The following is a 21,002-nucleotide window of genomic DNA, read 5'->3' as shown; positions in this document are numbered from 1 at the left end:
TACTCACTTGAAAAGAGTAAACACCATAATACTTGGGTTTGCAGCAGAGGGTTACAAATTCAACTTTAAAAAGTCACGAATTGCCCATCTAACTGTCCTGTTTTTAGGATATGAATTATCAAGTGAAGGCAAAAGCCTAGCAGACAATTTCTTAGAGAAATGCGCTGTACTCCAAGCACCTAAAACGCTGAAGAACTTACAATCAATACTAGATTTCCTGAATTTCGGAAGAACTTACATTCTAAATTATGCAGAGAGGGTTAAACCTCTCTATGAACTAATACAACCTGATTTTAAACCAATCAATTGGACTCAAAAACACACAGAAATTTTGAGATCATTGCAAACAGACATGTTAGCTAAAACAAAATTGCAAACTCGCGAAAACACACGCAACCTTGTAATCCGAGTCATCCCAGGAAGATGCGGATTCACGTACCGGACCTCTAATGAGGGAGAAACGGTACCAATAGCTTACAAATCACATTTGTACACAAAAGCTGAAAAAACATTCAGTCTTGCGGAAAATATTGTAAATGCGGTTCAAACAGCTGTAGCAAAAGAAAGAGCCCAAGCCCAAGGCAGGCAGATAACTGTTTTAACAGCAGAATCAGCCTTTGAGGCACTAACAAGCCCACGCAATTTGACTACCGTGGCATTAGATCCAAAATGGATACAATAGGAAAATTCTCTTGCTACAGAAAAAGTCAAATACTATTTTGACCCGGAAATGAAAAAATTTAAAAATCTAAAACATGAAGAAGAATATCCTCTGCCAATCCAAATTCTGCATCTAAAACTTTACGCCTGTGTAATATATACAGACGGATCAGCACAACCAGCAGTTTGGGGTAAGCAAGCTTACAGTGCTGCGTGCACGGTTGTTAAATGCCGGTGGCACGGAGGTAAATTGAGACCACTGGTAACTATGTCTTAATCTGTAAAAGACAGTTCAGCTCAACGAACTGAACTACTAGCTTTAAAAATGGCGCTCGATATTGCCGATCGCAAATTCCCGACACTAATAGTGTGCGATTCGCATTACTGTGTCAAATCTTACAATAATGACTTGCAGAACTGGGTTCAAAACGATTACAAAGATGACACAGGTGCCACAATAAAGCATAAAAGGCTTTGGGAACAGGTAGTTCTTTTACAGAAAGAACTACAAAAGACTCACATGATACATACACTGAGTCATCAGCGTGATGGCGTTCACGTTGCAGGGAATTCATTGGCTGACACAGCCACAGCGGAAGCAACTAATCCGGCTGCCGTAGCCACAAAAAAGCGTTCAGAAAAATACATAGACGGGGAAAACATGCTGGCAGTAAAAACGTCTTCAAAAGGCGACTGTGCAGCACTACCCGTGAACTATCCACTCAATTATACATACATAATTGATGCAAACTCCGTTCCTCTTGCTCGAATCCCTGGAGTGGGGGATAGAGTAATTCCAAACACGAACAGGAGAATCTTCTTGATTCAAGAAGCACATATGGAATTAGGTCTAAGGCACCAGGAGATCAAGGAATCTCTGAAAGAATTACAATCAGAATACTGGTGGCCGGGGATGAGCCTGCACAACTACAAATTTGCAATGGGCTGTCAAAACAGCAACAGAGATCGCAGTGGCGAACCGGCCGGAGTAATGCCATGGCTCTTTGTATAGATAGCATAAGGCTATCTATACGCAAAAAATGCGTCCCATTTATGTTTAAGACCAGAATCACTTAAAATGTAGACACCAACACTCGGCTGACGCCAGAACGGTTATAAAAGATTAGCGAGTCTTTATCGGCACATACGCAATTGGCATGCTACATTCTGACCAGGGTCCTGCTTTTAGCTCTCGAGCTTATAAGGAGGCCATGACCAGCATGGGCATTGCATTGCGGTACTCTTGTCCCTTCCAACCTGAGGGAAATGGGATTGTGGAAAGAAAAAACCGGGACATAAAGCAATCTATAACGGCGAGGGTATTAGGTTCGGGTGATGGGTGGGTCCAACATTTAACAAGTGTCCAACGTAGTCTTAATAATCTGCCAAGAAATTCTCTAAAAGGTTTTCAGTCCGTACGAACTATTGTTCGGGACTAGAATGCATATTCAGGACCTTGATAGTCAGACTTCAGTGGTAGAAGAAAAATGCTTTGATATCAAAGATCGTTTGTCTATTTTACGGGACTTAAATGAAACAAGAAAAGACCCGAGCAACGTAAAGTTAAAACAGCAGCCAACAACCACTGAAGATAAACCACCTGTCCCAGCAAGGCCTGTCTGGATTCCAAAGATTGGGGATCTGGTCAGGGAGAAGATCGCGGTGAAGAAGGAATTTGGGCCTTCTTACAGAAAAGCAGTACCTGTCTTAGCTGTCAGCGGAACAAGATCAGTTGTACTACCGCCCCTTGCTGGTAAAAAGGAGTTGTATCCATCGACCTGGTAAAACCACAATCATGTGGCCAATAATAAGTAGTAGGCCCAGTGGACTCCCAAGAAATAGCAGAGTACCAAAACTTGCTACAATACAAGAGGTTCAAACTGAGAGACTAATCACATTTGATAAACCTGCAGTGAATAAAAAAGGACTATGCAACAATGCCATGGAACTTGTGCCTCTTGAAACCCAAATTGCAACAGTTCGTCAAGAAACACCAGTCTACAACGATGTAGCCTCAGACTATACTAATGTCTCCAAGAAAGATCCAAAAACAAAAGAAAATCCGGAAGCGATTCCAACAATTGACAGAACTGCATCTGGCTACTTCATCAATTTCGATAACTTTTCTGAAGATCCAAGCGAGCCTGAAGAACAGCCAACAACGAAAACTTTTAAAGACAAAGTAACTGAACTCTTTCATCAACTCAAAGAAACCTATCTGATTTCTCCATGGATTGAATTTTGGATTGTGTTAGGTGTACTTTTCCTCCTGCTTTGGCTCATCGTGGTTCTTTGTTTGGGAAAATTCATTGAGGGAAAATACAGTACAATGGACACAGCAAGTCAGAACATCAACTTGGTCCTAAAGCCACACAAGTCATCTCACATCGAGAAAAGAGAACTGTCATCAGTGAATGTCACAGCCAATCCAATACCCGGTGGGGTAGCTTGGGACAAAACGGATTACGAAATCTATGGCCCGGTTGAGCTCTTGAGATATCCACACCAATTCAAGATTTCATTAAGTGACTTTGTAAAACCGAGTACATTCTCTGATGATTGGGACTTTGAAAGTATTAATGATATGATGTCAGATTTAGTAATGTCAGCAAAATTTACAGAACATGATTATTCACAGGGTTCATCAAATTATGAGGAAATGTACTGCTACAACCACTTTGCACATCACTATTTGCATAAATCTGCTCAACCTAGAAATGTTTTTAATTATAATCAATGGGAACATTGTGCAACTCCACCAAAAGGTAGTTCAAAAACATTTTACGAGAAATTCCCATACTTCTCAGGGTTTAACACAAGTGATGCAGAAACGTTTTATTTCAAAATGTTAAATAAGACATGCATGAAAACAATGCTGACAAACACTAATTTAATCTATTCAGAAACATGTTATGAAAAAATGATTACATTTGGTTTTGATTTCTGGAAAAACAACATTGAAACAAAAACCATCTGGGGTACCAAAGATTGGCAGGTCCAAGGTTTAGAAGCATTATTTAGAGCATGCATGATCCCAGAACAAATAATATTCTTGAATGATACCATTCAACAGACTACTTGTCTTGGCCTAGCCAAGATAAAAGATTTAAACAAACCGTCTATTCCAAATCCAACACCTGACAGTAATAGCACTACAGATGTTGAGATAGACGTATCCCATATTTTTAACCAAAACAGAACACATCCTGATTGGAAAAAATGGTTGATCTGGCCCACAGACACAAATAACTATCAAGATAGATTCCTGAACAAAATACAGGGGTTCAAAATGACCAGGCCAGACCCAAGATACTCCCAGAGACAACATCCAGGGATAGTTACAACATACAGTGTAGGGAAACTCTGCCTCGAATGGCTACAGAAATCCACACTGGCTGAAATTAAGCAACACTTGACTTTACTTAAAGACGGTGCTGACTTGTGTGATTTCATAATGGGACCACGCAAACAGCGTCAAAAACGTTTCATAGCGGCCGGTGTATACGCTGCGTACAACGAAGCTTGGAAAGTAATGCAAATTGAAACAGCAGAAAAAATACGGGAAATTGACCGTATTAATTTGGAAAAATCACTTTCTGTTGTGGACAATGGGTTAATGACTCTGTCCTCCAGAATATATTCACTGGACAGTATTGTATCATCTGCTATTGATATAATAGAGCAGGACTTACTAATGTTACAACATGGTCAGTCCCAATTACGTTCTATTGTACAGCTTGGCTGGACGTTGCAAAATCTGAGTTCAGGCTACGTACCATGGCGTTTAATCAACACAACGTCATTATTTTCTATCTTTAACCTTACTGATAAACAAATCAGTTTGGCACAAAAAGGAGCAGACTAGGGGGCGTGGCCAGCAGCATGGACGGTTAGGAAGTGCCTTGCCGGAGCTCCTGTCGAGCTGCACCCAGATCCGCCGTGAAACTATTCCCCACGAAGCACAAAACTGACCAGCGGGTGCCGCAAAGTCCTGGGAGCTGGCGAGGGTGCTTGTGTTGCAAGTACTACGCTGGGGCACGCAGAAATTCAAGAATAGAGTGCCGACTCGGCGCGACCCTGTGCGGCCAAGATGGCGGCCGCGGCGCCTGATAATCACCGAAGCGCCTAGAGACCCGCCCGAGACCCGGCAGGGCCGAAACCCGCTGCCTGGGACGGCACTGCACAGGAGCCTGTCCGCGGTGCTGGCAGCCCGGAACACGGAGGGGCGAAAAGAGAATCACCGGAGACCGGCCGCCTTTACCAAGATGGCGGCCGGCGCGAACCAGAGCCGGTAAGGGGACTCCCGGGGCCGTCACTGCCACCCCCCCCTTGCCGCGCGACCAGCAGACTGCCGGGTCGGGGAGCGAGAGAGCTCCGGTGTGATTCCAGAAGGGAGGCTATCCCAACAGGGGCCGAGAGACACAGGAGTAACAGGGGGCCCTTTGACAAAGTCCCTGATGCCTTCACCAGCATGGCGGCGGTGCTCAGATGATGCCTGAGGGGGCCGAAAGCCACGGGGACACCTGGACGGCGGTGAGGGATCTGAGATCGGGCCCCCGCCTCCCTCCGGAGGGCTGATCGCTCGACCTCCTGATTGGCCGGCCGTCTGGAGAGGGACCCGGAGGGCCAGAGGTGGAGACGGGTGAGGAAGTCCTGGGCATCTGGCGGCGCTGAACCCCTCTTGGGCGGGGGGGAAGGAGCGAAGGGGTCGCTCTCGCTCCGTGACCGCCTGTAGGGACACACAGGAACGGGCCCAGAGAGCGGTGAAAGGTGCATACAGAGGGGGCCTCGTCCGCTACTAGCAGAGGGGTAGTCGACGCGGGAGGCTGGAGGTGTACGTAATCCACGATACACCGGCACAAGGAGAAGGAAAACACCCCCCCCCCCCCCGCTCGGCCCCAGCCATAAGATCGGCGCGCCAGAGGTCTGAGGCCTACGTCCTGATACGGGGGTCCCCACCCGAGGAGCAGACAGCCATGGGGAAAAGAGACTTGATCCCTAAAACCACGAAACAAGGCCCCATGGACAACTTTGCGGTGCCAAGACACACAGCGGAGCCTCAGTCGGAGGCATCCGGGGCACGGACGGACACGGCCTTGTTGATGGAGGCCATCCAGGCGTCCAGAACGGACATTCAGGAGTCTCGGGCGGCCCTGAGGTGAAGATCGGGGAAGTGGGCTCCGAGGTCACACTGCTGCGGCAAGACTTTCGGAAACTGTCCGATAGGGTGACGGCGACCGAAACGAGAATCAGCGAAAATGATGCGTCGATATCCGCCTTGAAGAAAGATATGGCGGAGTTGCAGGCCTCGCACCGCCAGCTGCAGTGGAAGGTGGATGATGCTGAAAATAGATCGAGAAGCAACAACCTTCGTTTCGTGGGATTTAGAGAGGGAATTGAGGGGACGAACATGTCCTCATTCCTCCACGCTTGGTTGAAGACCACCTTCCGGCGGCACAGTTGCCCCGTGTTTTATCATTGAAAAGAGCTCACAGGGCCCTCCTGGCTAAACCTCCGGAAGGGACGAGACCGAGGACGGTCATAGCGCGCTTCTTGAACTTTGCGGACAGAGATCTGATCTTGAGAGAAGCCAGAAAGATGGGGGAGATACGTTCGGAGAATGCGACCATCATGATATTCCCGGACTACAGCCAGGAAGTTTTGAAACAGCGCCGCTCGGTCGACTCAGTGAAGGCAAAGCTGAGGACCTTGAACATTACATACATGCTCCTTTTCCCCGCTAAGCTCAAGGTGCTCTACAAAGACAAGTCCATCTTTTTTTCCCACCCGGAGGATGCGTGGCAGTGGTTCGAGGAACGCCCTATACTGAACAGCAGAGAGGTCGTGAAGCGAGAAGTACTAGATAGATCGCTACGGGAAAGGACGCGCTGGGAGTTGCCGAAACCACAGCGACGGAAATCGCGAAGGGTGAGGAAGCAGACACCGGCGACACCGTACCAGAACCATGGCGCGGGTGACAAGAGAGGAGGTAGATCGACTTCACCAGGAAACGACTCAGTGGCGGGCTCAAGGTTCAGTTGCTTGCGGAATGGAATCCGCTCAGAAGGAGACGACGAGGAGGAATTGGAGGGCCGCGCATCTGGAGGAGAGGGAGAGGAGGAAGTGGGGGAATCTGTCCACCCACTAGTCAAGGAAATTCAACATTTGGAGCAGGATTCCTCGGGGCAGTCCAGTGCTCCCGTAATGGACACACAAGACTCACAATCTTGAACGATAGTGCTCTGGGACGTTGGAGATGGCAGCTCGACATATAGGAGCACGCAAGTTGACACGCCCTTCTCTGTTCTTTAAGTTTCTCTTACTGTTTTTTGGTTTGTGAAGGGAGGGATGCGTGGGAGGGCGACAGGCCTTCTCCCGCGGATAGTTTGGTCCTACGTTAGGATGCGACTGGATGGGGAAGGAGGTGGGGAGGAGGGTGGGAGTGGGGGAAGTTTTTCGAGCTCTCTCAAGTTGGGGAACGGGAGGGTTAGGTGGAGGAGGAGGGCGACAGTTAGGAAGACGCAGCAGCACACCTTGATACACCATACCACACATCCATCACAGGGACACTCCATGAAAGAGGGTCACGTTACACAATGGCAAGTACATTAGCCGTCCCACAACAGGGTGACCAGGGAGTCACAATCTTAACATGGAATGTGAATGGCCTGGGGTCGAAGATCAAGAGGGGACTGGTGAATGCATACCTCAAGAGAGTAGCACCGGATATCATTCTGCTGCAGGAGACACATCTTAGAGGCACTAAATGTGCGTTCATAGCGAGAGGACGCCATGAGGTACTGGCACATGCAGGGTACACGTCGGGTTCCAGAGGGGTGGCGATACTAATTAAAAAAACAGCCCCGTTTGGCATTACGCGCACTTGGCTGGACCCCCAGGGGACGTATGTGGGAGTGCAAGGGACATTATAATTTCGGTCTATGCTCCGCCGAAACTCCAGGCACGCACACTCAAAGCAATCACCTCCATTCTAATGGATACAGCGGATACCATACAAGTAGTGGGTGGCGACTTTAATGACGTTATGTGTGAAGTACAGGACCGTACAGGGACTGCGCGTAGAGGGGGGGCACGATCGGCTTTGGCACAACAGATGACTGACATAGGACTCACTGACATTTGGAGGTGGCTCCACCCTGCGCAGACAGCTTACTCTTTCTACTCAGGGGCACATAGGGTCTTTTCGAGGCTAGACTATATATTCGCATCGAGACAGTACCTAACAGCGGATGACGTGGCGGAATACAAAGCGAGGGGTATCTCGGATCACTCTCCCCTATATGTGCAGATGGGACGGGTGAGGGGGAGTGGGGGAGCTGAATGGCGTTTAGCGGTGTGGGACCTTCAAACACCGGAGATAATACGTGGCATCGGAGCTGACATTAGGGTGTATGTGGCTGAGAACGAAGGAACAGTCGACTCAGGGGTCACCTTCTGGGAGGCAATGAAACCGGTCCTACGGGATAGAGTACAGAGTAGGTTGGGGGAGGTACGACGAACGAAACAGGCCGAGGTGGCGGGCCTGGAAACAACAATCTTGGCCTTAGAGGCGGAGTATCAAACGCGGAAGGATGTAGGGACTCTCCGACAACTGCTAGATACCCAAAGGAGCTACAGGGAGGTGGTCTCCAACGAGGCACGGACCCAATCCTTGGCGACCCTCCACCGTCTATATGACGTTGGGGATAAGTCAGGCAAACTCCTGGCTTGGCTCAGCAGAAAGGGCGGCAAGGTGGGTGGACCAGATCAAATCGGCGGAGGGAAGACAGGTACACACAGATGAGGCGATAGCGAACGTGTTTGCGTCGCATTATGAACACTTCTATGAGGCTAAAAACCTGGGTACTAGTGAGGACGCGCTGCAATACATAGGACGCACGGAGGTGCCCTCACTGTCCTCCGAAGCATGCACAGCTCTGGAGGCAGAGGTAACACTGGAGGACATATCTGACGCCATAGCCGCACTGAAACCAGGGAAAACACCTGGGCTGAATGGTTTTCCGGCGGAATTTTTTAAGAGGACGACTGATCTATTGACACGACACCTTAAAACCCTCTTCACGGAGGCCTATCAGGTGGGGAGCTTACCACCGGACCTCGCCCTGGCTACGATCGTCCCGATCTATAAGGAGGACAAGCCGAAAGATGAGTGTGCCTCGTACCGTTCCATCTCCCTCCTTAATATGGAGGTGAAGATTATAGCGACCATTCTAGCTAAGCGCTTGCGGTCGGTCATCCCAGAACTCATACACATGGACCAGCCGGGGTTCCTGCCGGATAGGGCGACCAAGTTGAACCTCCGACGCGCGCACAATTGGTTGCAAGAAGTCAAGGAAAGGCGTGAGCCCCATTGGTTCCTTTCCCTCGACGCTGAGAAGGCGTTCAACGCGGTACACTGGCCATTTCTGATGGCGGCGCTACAGAGGGTTGGCCTTGGCCCGAAATTCCAGAAATGGGTTCAGCTCCTGTACACGGCGCCGAGGGCGCGGGTTCGGGTAAATGGGAGGTTGTCCCGCGAATTCCGGATCGAAAGGGGTACACGCCAGGGTTGCCCGCTGTCCCCCCTTCTATTCACACTCACCATCGAAATTTTGGCGGCAAAGATAAGACAGAACCCAGAGATCTGTGGCTTCTCCCGGGAAATCTCAGCCTCCGCACAAGAAAAAATATCATTATACGCTGATGACGTGTTGCTGTTCATCACCGAACCTGAAACTACAGTCCCGGAGCTGTTCCGGGAGTTGGATGGCTAAGGTGCGAGGGCGGGTCATACCATAAACTGGCACAAATCGGTCCTCTATGATCCACAGGGACTGGACCGAGGGGGGAACCTACCGGAGCAACTGGTCAATACCTCGGAGGGATTCCAGTACCTGGGTACTTACATTACCCTAGATGGGAAACTTTCGTTCAGTAAAAATATAGAGCGGATAATGGAGAGCGCAGTGGCGGATATGACCAGGTGGAGGCAGCTGCCGCTCACCCTACTAGGCCGGGCGGCAATGTACAAAATGATTGTCCTCCCTAAGTTCCTATATGCGCTCCAAAACGAGTATTACCCTCTCCCGGCCAAGACGATACCCAAAATTCACGCGGACCTTCGTACTTTTCTGTGGCTGGGGAAGCAGCTGCGAGTGGCCCTGTCGACGCTCCAGTGCCATCAATATAGTGGAGGGATTTCACTCCCCAACCTAGAGGCCTACTATTGGGCGGAACACCTAACACCAATAAATGATTGGCTGCACGCCCCAGCAGACCACCCGACCTATGCGTTGGAAAGGTTCAAAATGTCCACTAAAAACCCATTGTACTTTCTCTACGGGGGTGCGGTGCGGACACCGCTTCTACCGGCAACGGTAATCACACTGAACGCCTGGACCAAGGCTACAAGGCGAATGGGGTGGGAAAGGAAACATACCCGACAGACGCCGCTATGGCACTGTCAATGGTTAAAAGAACTCCGAAGGTGGGATGACATAGGCATCTCAACTAATGGGGACGTGATTGCAAAGGGGGAGCTGAAGTCCTTCCAGGTCCTTAGGACTGAATTTGGGTTGCACTACACACAACTCTTCAAATACACACAGTTGCGGCATGCATGGAGGATGGGGTGGGAAAGGAAACATACCCGACAGACGCCGCTATGGCACTGTCAATGGTTAAAAGAACTCAGTAAGCTGCGCGGCTTCCGAAGGTGGGATGACATAGGCATCTCAACTAATGGGGACGTGATTGCAAAGGGGGAGCTGAAGTCCTTCCAGGTCCTTAGGACTGAATTTGGGTTGCACTACACACAACTCTTCAAATACACACAGTTGCGGCATGCATGGAGGGTCCAAAACATCACGCTCGCGGAGATCCCGGAATATGCACCATTGGAGGGTAGGCTGCTTCAGGAACAGATTATGGGTCAGGCGGTATCCCTCACATATAAAACTTTGACAAATAATATGTTAGGCGACTTGGCAGGGCTAAGGAGCGTGTGGGAGGCGGAAGTGGGAGAAATGGAAGATCTGGACTGGGAGATCGTCCTAATGCATCCCCGGGAGGTGGCGATTAAATCGAGACTACGCCTCATCCAGCTGAATGTGCTCCACAGAACTTATTTTGACAGGGTACGACTCCTTAAAATGGGGAGACTAGAGGGCTCGGCCTGCCTCAGATGCCGCCACCAGCAAGGGGACTTTTACCACACGATCTGGGCATGCGACAGAATACAAACATATTGGTCACACATATTCACGGAGCTAGGGGAGGTCCTAGGGGTGACTTTGTCGCGAGACCCTAAATTGGCACTATTAGGCATGACAAACGAGGTGGACCTGCCACGTCCCCTGCTTATCTTTCTGGTGCTCGCATTGGTGGTGGCAAAAAGGGATATTGCAAAGTACTGGGGGCAACGGAAACGCCTGACATAGAGGAATGGAGGAGGGGCTTGGACTTATATATGGCGGCAGAAAGAGTAACTTATAAAGCTAGAGGCTGCCCCAAAAAGTTCCGGAGAGTATGGGCAAAATGGAGGCAATACCATGGATTGGAGTGTGGGCAACAAGGGGGGGGAGCCCGGGGGTGGGGTGACCGAGATCACTACAGAACTAACAGAGGTAACCGTGCGGACTGTGAGAGCACCGAATAGACACACTACTGAAGGTGGTGGACACGAGTCCAAGAATAGGATGATGTACTGTTTGTGCTTTGTGATGGGGGGAGGGGGGGGGGGGGGAGTAGAGGGGTGTATGCTGCTTTTTGTCATACCTGTTTTTTGTTAAAGTTATGCACACACAATGCAAACTAGGAGTTGTAGAACCAAAAAAGTTGCGCAAACGGCTGACAGTGGCGGAATGTTGACGCCACGCCAGCAGATGACTATCTCTATGCATATGCTTATCGATGCAACAATAAAAATAAATTAAAAAAAAAAATAATAAATCATTATGATGGAACACAAAAAAAAAAAAAAGGAGCAGACTATACGATTCTGAGCATTGAAAAACTTGAGAGATTACCATTGACAATGTCAGAAAGACCTGTCATTGAATGGATAATACACGGAATAATAACAATTCCGATAACAACTTTCCAATTTAAATACTGCCAAGAGTATATACCAGCGGGCCAGTATGAAAGGTTGGGTAAAGGGTACATTAAGTCATCATGGAAATTACCTTATACTCACACATGTTACAGTGAAAAGAAACAGAATGTATTTCTTAGTAGTAACAATTGTAAACATTCACTAAGTGGTATACTTCTGTGTCAAGGCATTAACTTGCATGGGGCCTGTGAGGGGACTTCAAATAACCTTTCATGTCACCAGCACGGCACACCTGCAACACGAATAGAGCCATTCTTTAACGGGAGTTATGTTCTAATAGTGGACCACAGCTGTTGTGGCATGGTGCCAGGAAAAGCCTATCTCGTCAGCGTTAGTTCCATGGTCACTTGCTGTATCCAAGTATTGTAGCCAAACAGCACTCCAGATGCGGAGGCAACAATTTGGCCTTCTTTGAATATCTCTTCTATTCGAATTGATACTTTAAGCAGAATAAAGTCTGTTCTTTTACAGACAACTGTGCCCTTAACGTCATCAAAAGAAACGTATGATCTGCAAGTTGCAAGGACAATGGCAGAGATACATAGCCTTTTATCAACAAATTGCCCCGTGCATTTCGCAGAAATGCTAAGCCAAATCCTAAATATGTCAGATACCAGTGGTATCCCACATGTATTTAAGACAATTTTTTCGGGACTGTTAACACCCTTCAAAACAGTTCTGGGCATTTTTCCTAATTTTGTCCATTCTGTCTTTGGCGCCTACCAATCCTTTTGGGACTCGTAGCAGGAATTTTATTTTTGATACTTCTGCTCCGATATGGCAAGCCAAGTCGCAGACAAGACTCCAGCAATGATGGAAGAAACGATCCTAGCTATACGCTATCGGGACCGCATAACTAAAGTCCTTGGATTAGCCCGGCTAAGAGATCTGAATATGATCTGGTTTCTTTCATTCAGACCCATCTGGCAGAATTGCATCTTACCTGTGCTTCGATGTATGCTATGCGGAGAAGAATGCGTGTTGGACATCTGTCTTACACTACCATCAGCAGTACCATTGGATACAGATACTTTGCTAAGTCCTATAACGGCTCATGCATCGTGTTGTCCCCAGCGGCTACCGATTCTGATGACGGCATTCGTTGAGACTTCACCACTACGATTAGGGGGTAGTGAAGTACGAGATGAGAGCAGCATCACCCAGGTGCGACCTTCTGTGAGCATTGCTGATCCTGACATCAACGATAGCAATCATGCTCAAGACTGCACTGTTGCGGCATTTTCAAACTTGGTCGAACTTTCACCTGAAGCGGTAGACCACTTTTTTGAAAGTGTGTCTGAAATGATGTTCTCCCCTGAACAAAAAGAATGACTTTTTAAGCAACAAGCACACAGCGTTCCCTGAACTCTGAATTCGGCCTTCAGCTTTGATAAACAAAAGCTACTGAAAATATTTGGAACTATTATTTTCTTCCCCTGAAAGCAAAATTATTTTTTTCCAATTCCAAAATATTTACCTTTTATCTAGCACTTGTACTCTGCTTAAAGTAGAACTGTTCTTAAAGAACAGAGCTTCTATTTTTAGGAACTCTAGAGACAATATATTGCCTCTGGCACATTTACAGCAACTGTATTTATATGTGATGGAATGGTCTCAACCTTCTTTTCTGTATTAAGAGCCATTTCATGTGTAAATTTCGCAAATCATTCAGCTGATATATATATATGCATTTTTTATTTTTCTGAATGATTACACTGCTTGAATAGCGTACAGTACCAATAATCATTTTCGTGTATTTCGTATGCACCATTTCAAATGCAATGAATGTATTTTGGGGTGGGTTGGAATACACATGCACTTTTATATGTTTACTATTGCTTAGTTTTAGTAATGATGGACATTAGATCGTGGAGTGGGTATTGTGTTTTTATCTAGGAACCTAAATCGATATTTCTATTTTATGCCCTTGTACGGTTATAATAAATAATATCCCTATAAAGGCATAAGAATCATATCCATATTTAGTCGTAGCCCATGCAGTCACATTAAGCAAGGCTACTTCCCCGGACTCCTAGAAAGCACAACGAGTTCTCTAAACAATTGATTTCGTCCTAGAACTCCTGTGAAGCACTGTAAGAACGGCCAGTTCTTAGTGACATCTTTATTGACGTCTTATGTCCAACCTTACGTCAAACCCGGCACCTTTCAGGTATAAATATACCAACGTTGCCTTAAGCAAACACACGGTGGTGGTTTTGGAGCAGAGCAGCTATCTACTTGCCCGAGAGCCCAGCTGATGCGAGAGCCCACGGACGCTGCCCCTCCCCTTTGACGCACTGAGAGAGACGCTGTCTTTTCTCCTGCCGAGAAATCCAGCTCCGGTGTTTCCAGATACCTTCGCGGGTTACTGGGATATCGAGTCCTGAGAGAGAGATACAAGACCTCTGCTTTCTATTACCCAAGTACGGAGCTGACTAAAACCTTAGAGAGAATTCTTGAGTCAGATTCTTGGCAAAACCAACTTAACTTAAACTGCTACTTACTTACTCCTTCCCACGTATTAGGCTTAGGTCAGGTACACCGGGGTAGGCGTATTTAGAAGCAACAGTTGAGTACGTTAGTCAATGTATATATGTATGTATATATTTTATCTATTTTAAAGTATCATATGGCTCAGAAACCATATCAATGCTTTTACAGTATTATTTTATAATCCTCCTTTTACTGTACGCACTTTACTTTACTACGAGTATTGCAATCGTGGCAATTCATTTCTCTTGCATGAGAAAGAAGACTGCTCAATAAATTACACCTTTTATTGAAAACGCCTGTCTCTCTTTTCTCTGCACTCTGGTGAAACTAAGTATGCACAATTGACTGAGCGAAATAACTGTCTATTGTTTTCACACGACTCTAGAGATACACTCTTATTCTGAAGGAGCAAAGTTGTCATGTTTTATGGTTGTCAGAAGCTAATCCCTTCTTGTCTATCCAGAGAGGTTAAACTCCTCCTCGTTCATTCGAGAAAGTTTCTAGTGACCTCTGAGCTAGCTGGCAAACCTTAAGTCTAATATAGTCAGTAGAGACCTAGTCGACCTCAGTCCTACGTCTACACTGCTGTTTATATTATTCCAATGCGCAGAGCCTATTGGGAATATAGGAACTAGACTACAACTTAATCATTCCATACAATGAGAGACTCAATGGTGAAAAACTAGGGGCAGAGGATCTTTCTACAATCCTCTGTAGTGCAAGGGATGGTTTAACATTTTTATAGGATCAGCCAGCCTGATTGGCCCTCTTGTTCTAAATTTCTGTGCTACCATATCGCACCCTTGTGTTTTTTACTTGTAAAAACCCTTCCCAACTCTATAAGCCTTGTAAGAGTACGTTTGCGTGTCATGTCCAGGCAAATGTTTTTCTTAGTATACAGACTTAGACTATGAATTGAACAGTTTGTGCTGGGTGGAAGAACAAGCACATAAAAAACAAGGCAAGAGCAAGAAAGATCAACACAAACATCGAAATAACAGAAGAAGTACGATGGCACCCACATCCACAAATATCACTGCAACCTGGGAAATAGAACAGGAATCACCAGCACCAACCAAACAGCCAGGGATAAGCTCAGGAACAACCACTACTAAGAGTATGATAAACTTTCACACCCATCCTCAAAGGGCATGACAGCATGAACATAGAGCACAAACTTTCAACCACCAATACAAACACCCAAGCATTGAGAACAGGAAACATCACCACAGACATGAAACGAAGGAATGGGAGAAGAAGATATCAGAACTTCTATCAAAACAATCACAAAATGACAGCAGGAAACGCCAGTATAAACACCACCAATAACAGAATGATAATAGAAAATTCCTGGAAAAACATCAAAGCAAGTAACTAAGGGGGAGGGCATGTACAAGCAGCTGAAAACATCCCCAATACAACAAAGGTATTAAAATGGGTAATAATTGCTAACAGCAGAAAACAAAATTAAAGCACACACTAGCAACAAAAATGGGAGAAGAGCCAATGTAAAAACTGCACCAATCACCATTAAAGCATACGCTAACACAAAAGTAGCAGAAGAGCTAATACAAGCTCATAACATACTAAAACTACCCATGTGTGGGAGTTGATATTACTAGAACAAATATCAACAAGACTAATGCAACATATATGAAGGTTCACAAAAGTTGACAGCGCAAAATATAAACACAAAACAACCAACAATAACAGGTGAGTAGAAATCACAGCTCAAACATAAAAATCATCCCACTGGTATAAGAATGGAATACAAACAGAAAGACACCAGGAATCACTGATTCATGAGCGAATGATGCCTGTAGGAAATGTGTACACAACAACCAGCAAGAAGAAAGAGCAGGAAACACCTACGATCAGCAAGGATTAAGAGAATGAAGTACTAGAAGAAAACATCACAAGACAATACTCCACATGTATCAATCATGGTTTGGCAGTGAATAAGCATATTTCTTGAATTGACAAAGAAAGACCTACCCCTTCCTTGCCGCACCCATCTCCCACCACCATAAAGGAAGTAAAGATTCTCCTTACTCTGTAAGTGTAGCAAGGATTTGGCCCACCGCTGTTAGAGGGACTGCTGGTGCCATCCCAGACTGCACGCACCAGATCCAACGCTGGTGATAGAAGTACCGGGACAGTGAGGCGAGTGTTGAGGAAGCTGTGCGGTTGGCAGCCATGGTGAGAGGTCCTGACAGGGTAGGGTGCTGCCCAAAGCTTTCCAGATTCAGGATGAAGGGTGTTCGGTAGTCCAAAGGCAGCTTCTCATATCTATCAAAAACATAAATTAAGAATCATGTCTCAACCATATAAGAAAAGTAAGACTGTTCTTACAGGACCCAGGTACAAATTACAAACACTAGCATGTTGCGTTTTTCAAAAATATTTCCTGGCCAGGAGAATCAGCGATCTATTGGAAATGAGTCTCTGGATGACTCCAACATAAATAATCAAAGGGTGCACCAGATTGTACATGAGCACACAGAGCAGAAGAACTTAAAAATGTTCTATAGAAGTGTAAAATATTATCCTCCTTAGAGCAAATATCTGACTCATTCAACCGTTCAAAGCATGTTGATAACGTGTGCATCTTTGTCCAAAGTCATTTAATGGGCCTATGCATGGGAGAGTTTGTTGTACTCCTTGAATTTGTTAATGTCCCAAAAGCAGACTGGCTTTGCTATTAAGAGAGAAGAGAAGGTTATGTACCTGTAGTTCAGATTCTGCATCTCATGGATCGTTATTGAAGTCAAGCACCCTTAAAAATGACCCGCTGTGTGCAATGAGCCTGGAAACACCTCTCTAGAATTTGTTTTTCGTGGGAAATCCAGTGCAGAATCTCATTATCCTCGAGGTCATGAAGTCATTGTAGTGGGCTTTGGGTTATGCAGCAGTCTGTCGTCTCTCTTAGCTATAGAATGTTAGACATGTAAGAATGTGGGAGGCTCCATGAAGGGTAGAAAGGAGTGGCGACATTTGAGAGATGGGTGAGGAAGAGACTGGAGGCTGTTGGTGGTGTTATCTTTATATGAATAAACTTCAGAGGTGTAATTTTTCTCCTGAATGTCACCGTTATTGCTTCAGATTTAGAAATGAATTGCAGCATCTAACATGCAAACCCCTTCAAATCACTGTGTACATAAAGGTAAACAGGTAGCCTTAATTAAGACATTAAGACTATATAAAAAGTGACATGCTCTTCAAGAACCCGGGAAGGCTCCACTTCTCATAATGCACTATACTAGCAGGACCTTTGTCCTTACGCTTTGGTTGGGTGGGTTCTTTGAGGGTGGGGGGGTGAGGGGGAGGGGAGGGGGGGAAGGGGGGAAGGGATAGTGTTTGGGGGGCAAGGAAGAAAAGCAAAGGAACGGACTGTTTCAATTAAGATTAAGACTCAAAATTTGGTGCTTGTGTTTTTTTTTGTTCTAATATATTTGTGTTATTCAATGGTATCCCTAGTTTGTTGGAGTGTGTTGGGCTGTTAAAGAGACAAGAAAATGGGTAGAATTACTATTTGTTCATGGAACGTGTGCGGGCTTAATGATAACAGGAAAAGGGGCATAATGAGTCAGATGTTGAGAACTATGAGAATGGATATAATATGTATTCAAGAAATTCATCTGCCCTGGAAGAATGGAGGCTGGCTTAAGGATCTTGGGTTAGAGGTTGTGGGCTGCTCTCGACAGAGTTCTACCATAAGAGGGGTTGCAATCTTGAAACGATTTGGGCTGGGACAGGTTAGAAGAATTAAAGAGGACCCATTGGGTCGTTGGGTAATAGTTGAATTGAAACTTGGTGCGGTAACATTGACTATCTGCTCAGTTTATGGGTCAAACTTTGATGATTCTTCGGCCCTAGACCAGTTAAGTATTGAGCTAGCCTTATGGTCACCTCAATTAATTTTTTGTGGTGACTTTAACTTACATTTGGAGGGGACATTTGATATATCTAGTAATAACCCCTTTGTTGGTAGGAAGAAAAATGTGTTTAGAGCTGTTAAAGGTATGGTTCAAGAATTTGGATTAATCCATGTAGGGTATTCTAGATCTGGGGGCATATTGGGGCCTACGTTTTTCTACGCCCCACATCAAAGGCATTTTAGGCTTGATTACTTTTTTGTTGCTGCAGGGCTTATCAATACTTCTGTAAATTTAGGGTATAATGTTCTTCCTAAAGTGATCTCTGATCATAACCCCATTGTTATGTCTATTGTCTATTGATGTAAAGTTCTCACAAAATCTGAAACCATGGTCCTTTGAGCGAAAACTTCTTCTTGATCCCTGCTATATTGAAAACATGAGTAAGTGGATCCCTGAGTTTTTTTTAAATAATAGGGGATCAGCTCCCGTTGAGGTTGTATGGGATACGTTTAAGTGTGGGGTGCGTGGGGAAACCTTGAGTTATTCGTTGAAGAAACAGAAGGAGATCCGGAAGAGAGAAAAAGAGGAGATGAACAAGCTGAGAGAACTTGAGATACAATTTATGCGGGCATGTAGTGGGGAACTTGATATTGAAAATATTTCTAGAGAACTATTGGTCCGAAAGGTTAGAATCCATTAGGGGTTTGCCACGAAACTTGCTCAACAATTAGCGGCATTTAGATCAGAAGTGTACGAAGTGGGGGAGAACTCAGGGAAGCACTTGGCTAAGAGATTAAGGCAGAAGGCTGTTTTTTCTAGCATAGATAAAATAACGGACGATTCAGGGAGAACTTTTAATAATACTTCAGAGATACTTGGGGTGTTTAGCGATTTTTACTCAAGATTATATACAGAGGATGTTGTGGGGGATTTTGCAGCTGGGGTAACGGATTTTGTAGATCCTACTGATAATGTTGCTTTGGCAGGAGAGGAGAGGGAGCAATTGGAATTACCCATTACTTGGGAGGAAATAGAATGATCTCTCTTGTCGCTAGCACCGGGTAAAGCAGTAGAGCCCGACGCTATTCCCCTGGAGCTTTTTAGAACTTTTCGACTTATCTTAAAGTCTGAGCTAGTCTGTTTATATAAAGCAGCTCAATTGGGCATTGCTCCCCCTTCTTGGGAAGAATCTATTATTACGGTCTTCCTAAAGAAGGATAAACCTCCCCTCTCTCCATCTTCTTTCCGCCCTATCGATTTAATAAATGCAGATAGCAAAATTTTCTCCAAGATTCTGGCTTCGTGACTTTCCAGTGTCATTACTCCACTGGTTTCCAAATATCAACATGGTTTTATTCCTGCCCGGGATACGGCCGACCATGATCGTCGTCTTATTACTTTTCTGTATTGGGCCCAAGCAACCCGATCAAATATCGGTGTAGTTTTATTAGACGCTGAAAAGGCCTTTGATAGGGTTGCTTGGGCTTATTTATGGAATATTTTGGCCAGAAGAGGATTTGGTCCTGGTTTTTTAACCGCTTTAAAGGGAGAGGTGTGGCGCCGCGGCCAGGGCGACTGACGCTGGATTCTGGGGATCACGGTTCGATCCCCGGCTCCGGCGGCAGGTTAGCCCAGCACCATGTGACTCTGGGCAATAGCTTGCTTAATCTTCCCGACGGCCCCCAGCGCCTAGAGACCCTTACGGGTGATTGTGCGCTATACAAATGTGGATTATTATTATTATTATTATGTATGCAGCCCCCAAGGCTTGTATTCGTATCAATGCTCAGGCTTCTTCTTTTTTTTCAATTACTCGGGGTACCCGACAAGGGTGCCCTTGTTCCCCTTTACTTTTCGCACTTTATATTGATCCTTTAATTAATCGTCTTAATTTGGAGGAACGAATACAACCAATTTGTCTGGCAAATGTAAACTACAGAGGATTGGCATATGCCGATGACATTGTTGTCGTTACAACCGATGTTCAGACAGGGGTACCAGCAATCAATGATTTAGCGCTACAGTTTGGATACTTTTCAGGGTACAAACTTAATCTTGCGAAAACACAGATTCTATGCTCTGGTGACAACCCTCTGGTCAGCATTTCTCCAGTGTCGGAAGTCCCGTATCTTGGAATTAAAATCTCGCTTCCGATTTCCGGTATTCCAGAATTAAATATTAATCCACTCTTGGCTAAAATTAACTTTATGATAGAGCATCTAGATCATTTACATCCATCTTTACATGGTAGAGTCAATGTTTTAAAAATGCTAATCCTACCTGAGGTATTATACATGTACCGCACAATACCTTTGGAATTTCCTTCTTCTAGTTTTAAAAATTTAGAAAGGGCGACATCCAGGTTTTTGTGGGGTTACAAAAGACAGCGGAAAGCTCTTAAAAAGATGATCCTTAATAAGGACTGTGGTGGTTGGAATGTCCCATACTTTTTGTTTTATTATATTGCAGCGACTCTTCAGGGTATTAGCCCATTGATAATTGGGGTCAGAGCTCGAATTCCCGAGTGTAACACCCCTTCAATTTTTGAGTTGTTTATGGGAGAAGGAATGAAAGCTTGTTTTCTCAGAGTTGTTGAACCCAGCTATTATAAAAAAAAGAGTTCAAGACTCTGAAAGCAGCATTCGGTGTGTGGCAAAAGGTTCGAAAGTATTTGGGATTAACTAAACTAAATGCGTACACACCCTTTGCCGCTTCTGGCTTATTGCCCTCCGCCATTTTTTGTGACTTATCTGCCATTAGGTGGAAGCAGAAAGGAGTATGCTATTTAGGGGATTTGTTTTTCGATGGCCACTTTGCGGCCTTTCAGGAGTTACAGATTAAATACTCCTTAAATA

General features: G+C 45.6%; 1 protein-coding gene across 7 annotated transcripts in view; it reads right to left on the bottom strand.

The window, feature by feature from the left end:
- The window catches only part of SZT2 (SZT2 subunit of KICSTOR complex), an 804,663-nt gene that overhangs the window by 627,354 nt on the left and 156,307 nt on the right, over nucleotides 1-21,002 (bottom strand). For all 7 annotated transcript variants that reach the window (XM_078659317.1, XM_078659363.1, XM_078659315.1 and 4 more), the window contains exon 16: nucleotides 16,322-16,558. In XM_078659317.1, coding sequence (XP_078515443.1) covers nucleotides 16,322-16,558 — 237 coding nt within the window. The remainder of the gene's footprint in view (nucleotides 1-16,321; nucleotides 16,559-21,002) is intronic.

Source organism: Lissotriton helveticus, chromosome 1_1 (genome assembly GCF_964261635.1).
Source record: "Lissotriton helveticus chromosome 1_1, aLisHel1.1, whole genome shotgun sequence".
NCBI classification, from domain to species: domain Eukaryota; kingdom Metazoa; phylum Chordata; class Amphibia; order Caudata; family Salamandridae; genus Lissotriton; species Lissotriton helveticus.
This window is presented reverse-complemented; position numbering and strand designations above follow the sequence as displayed.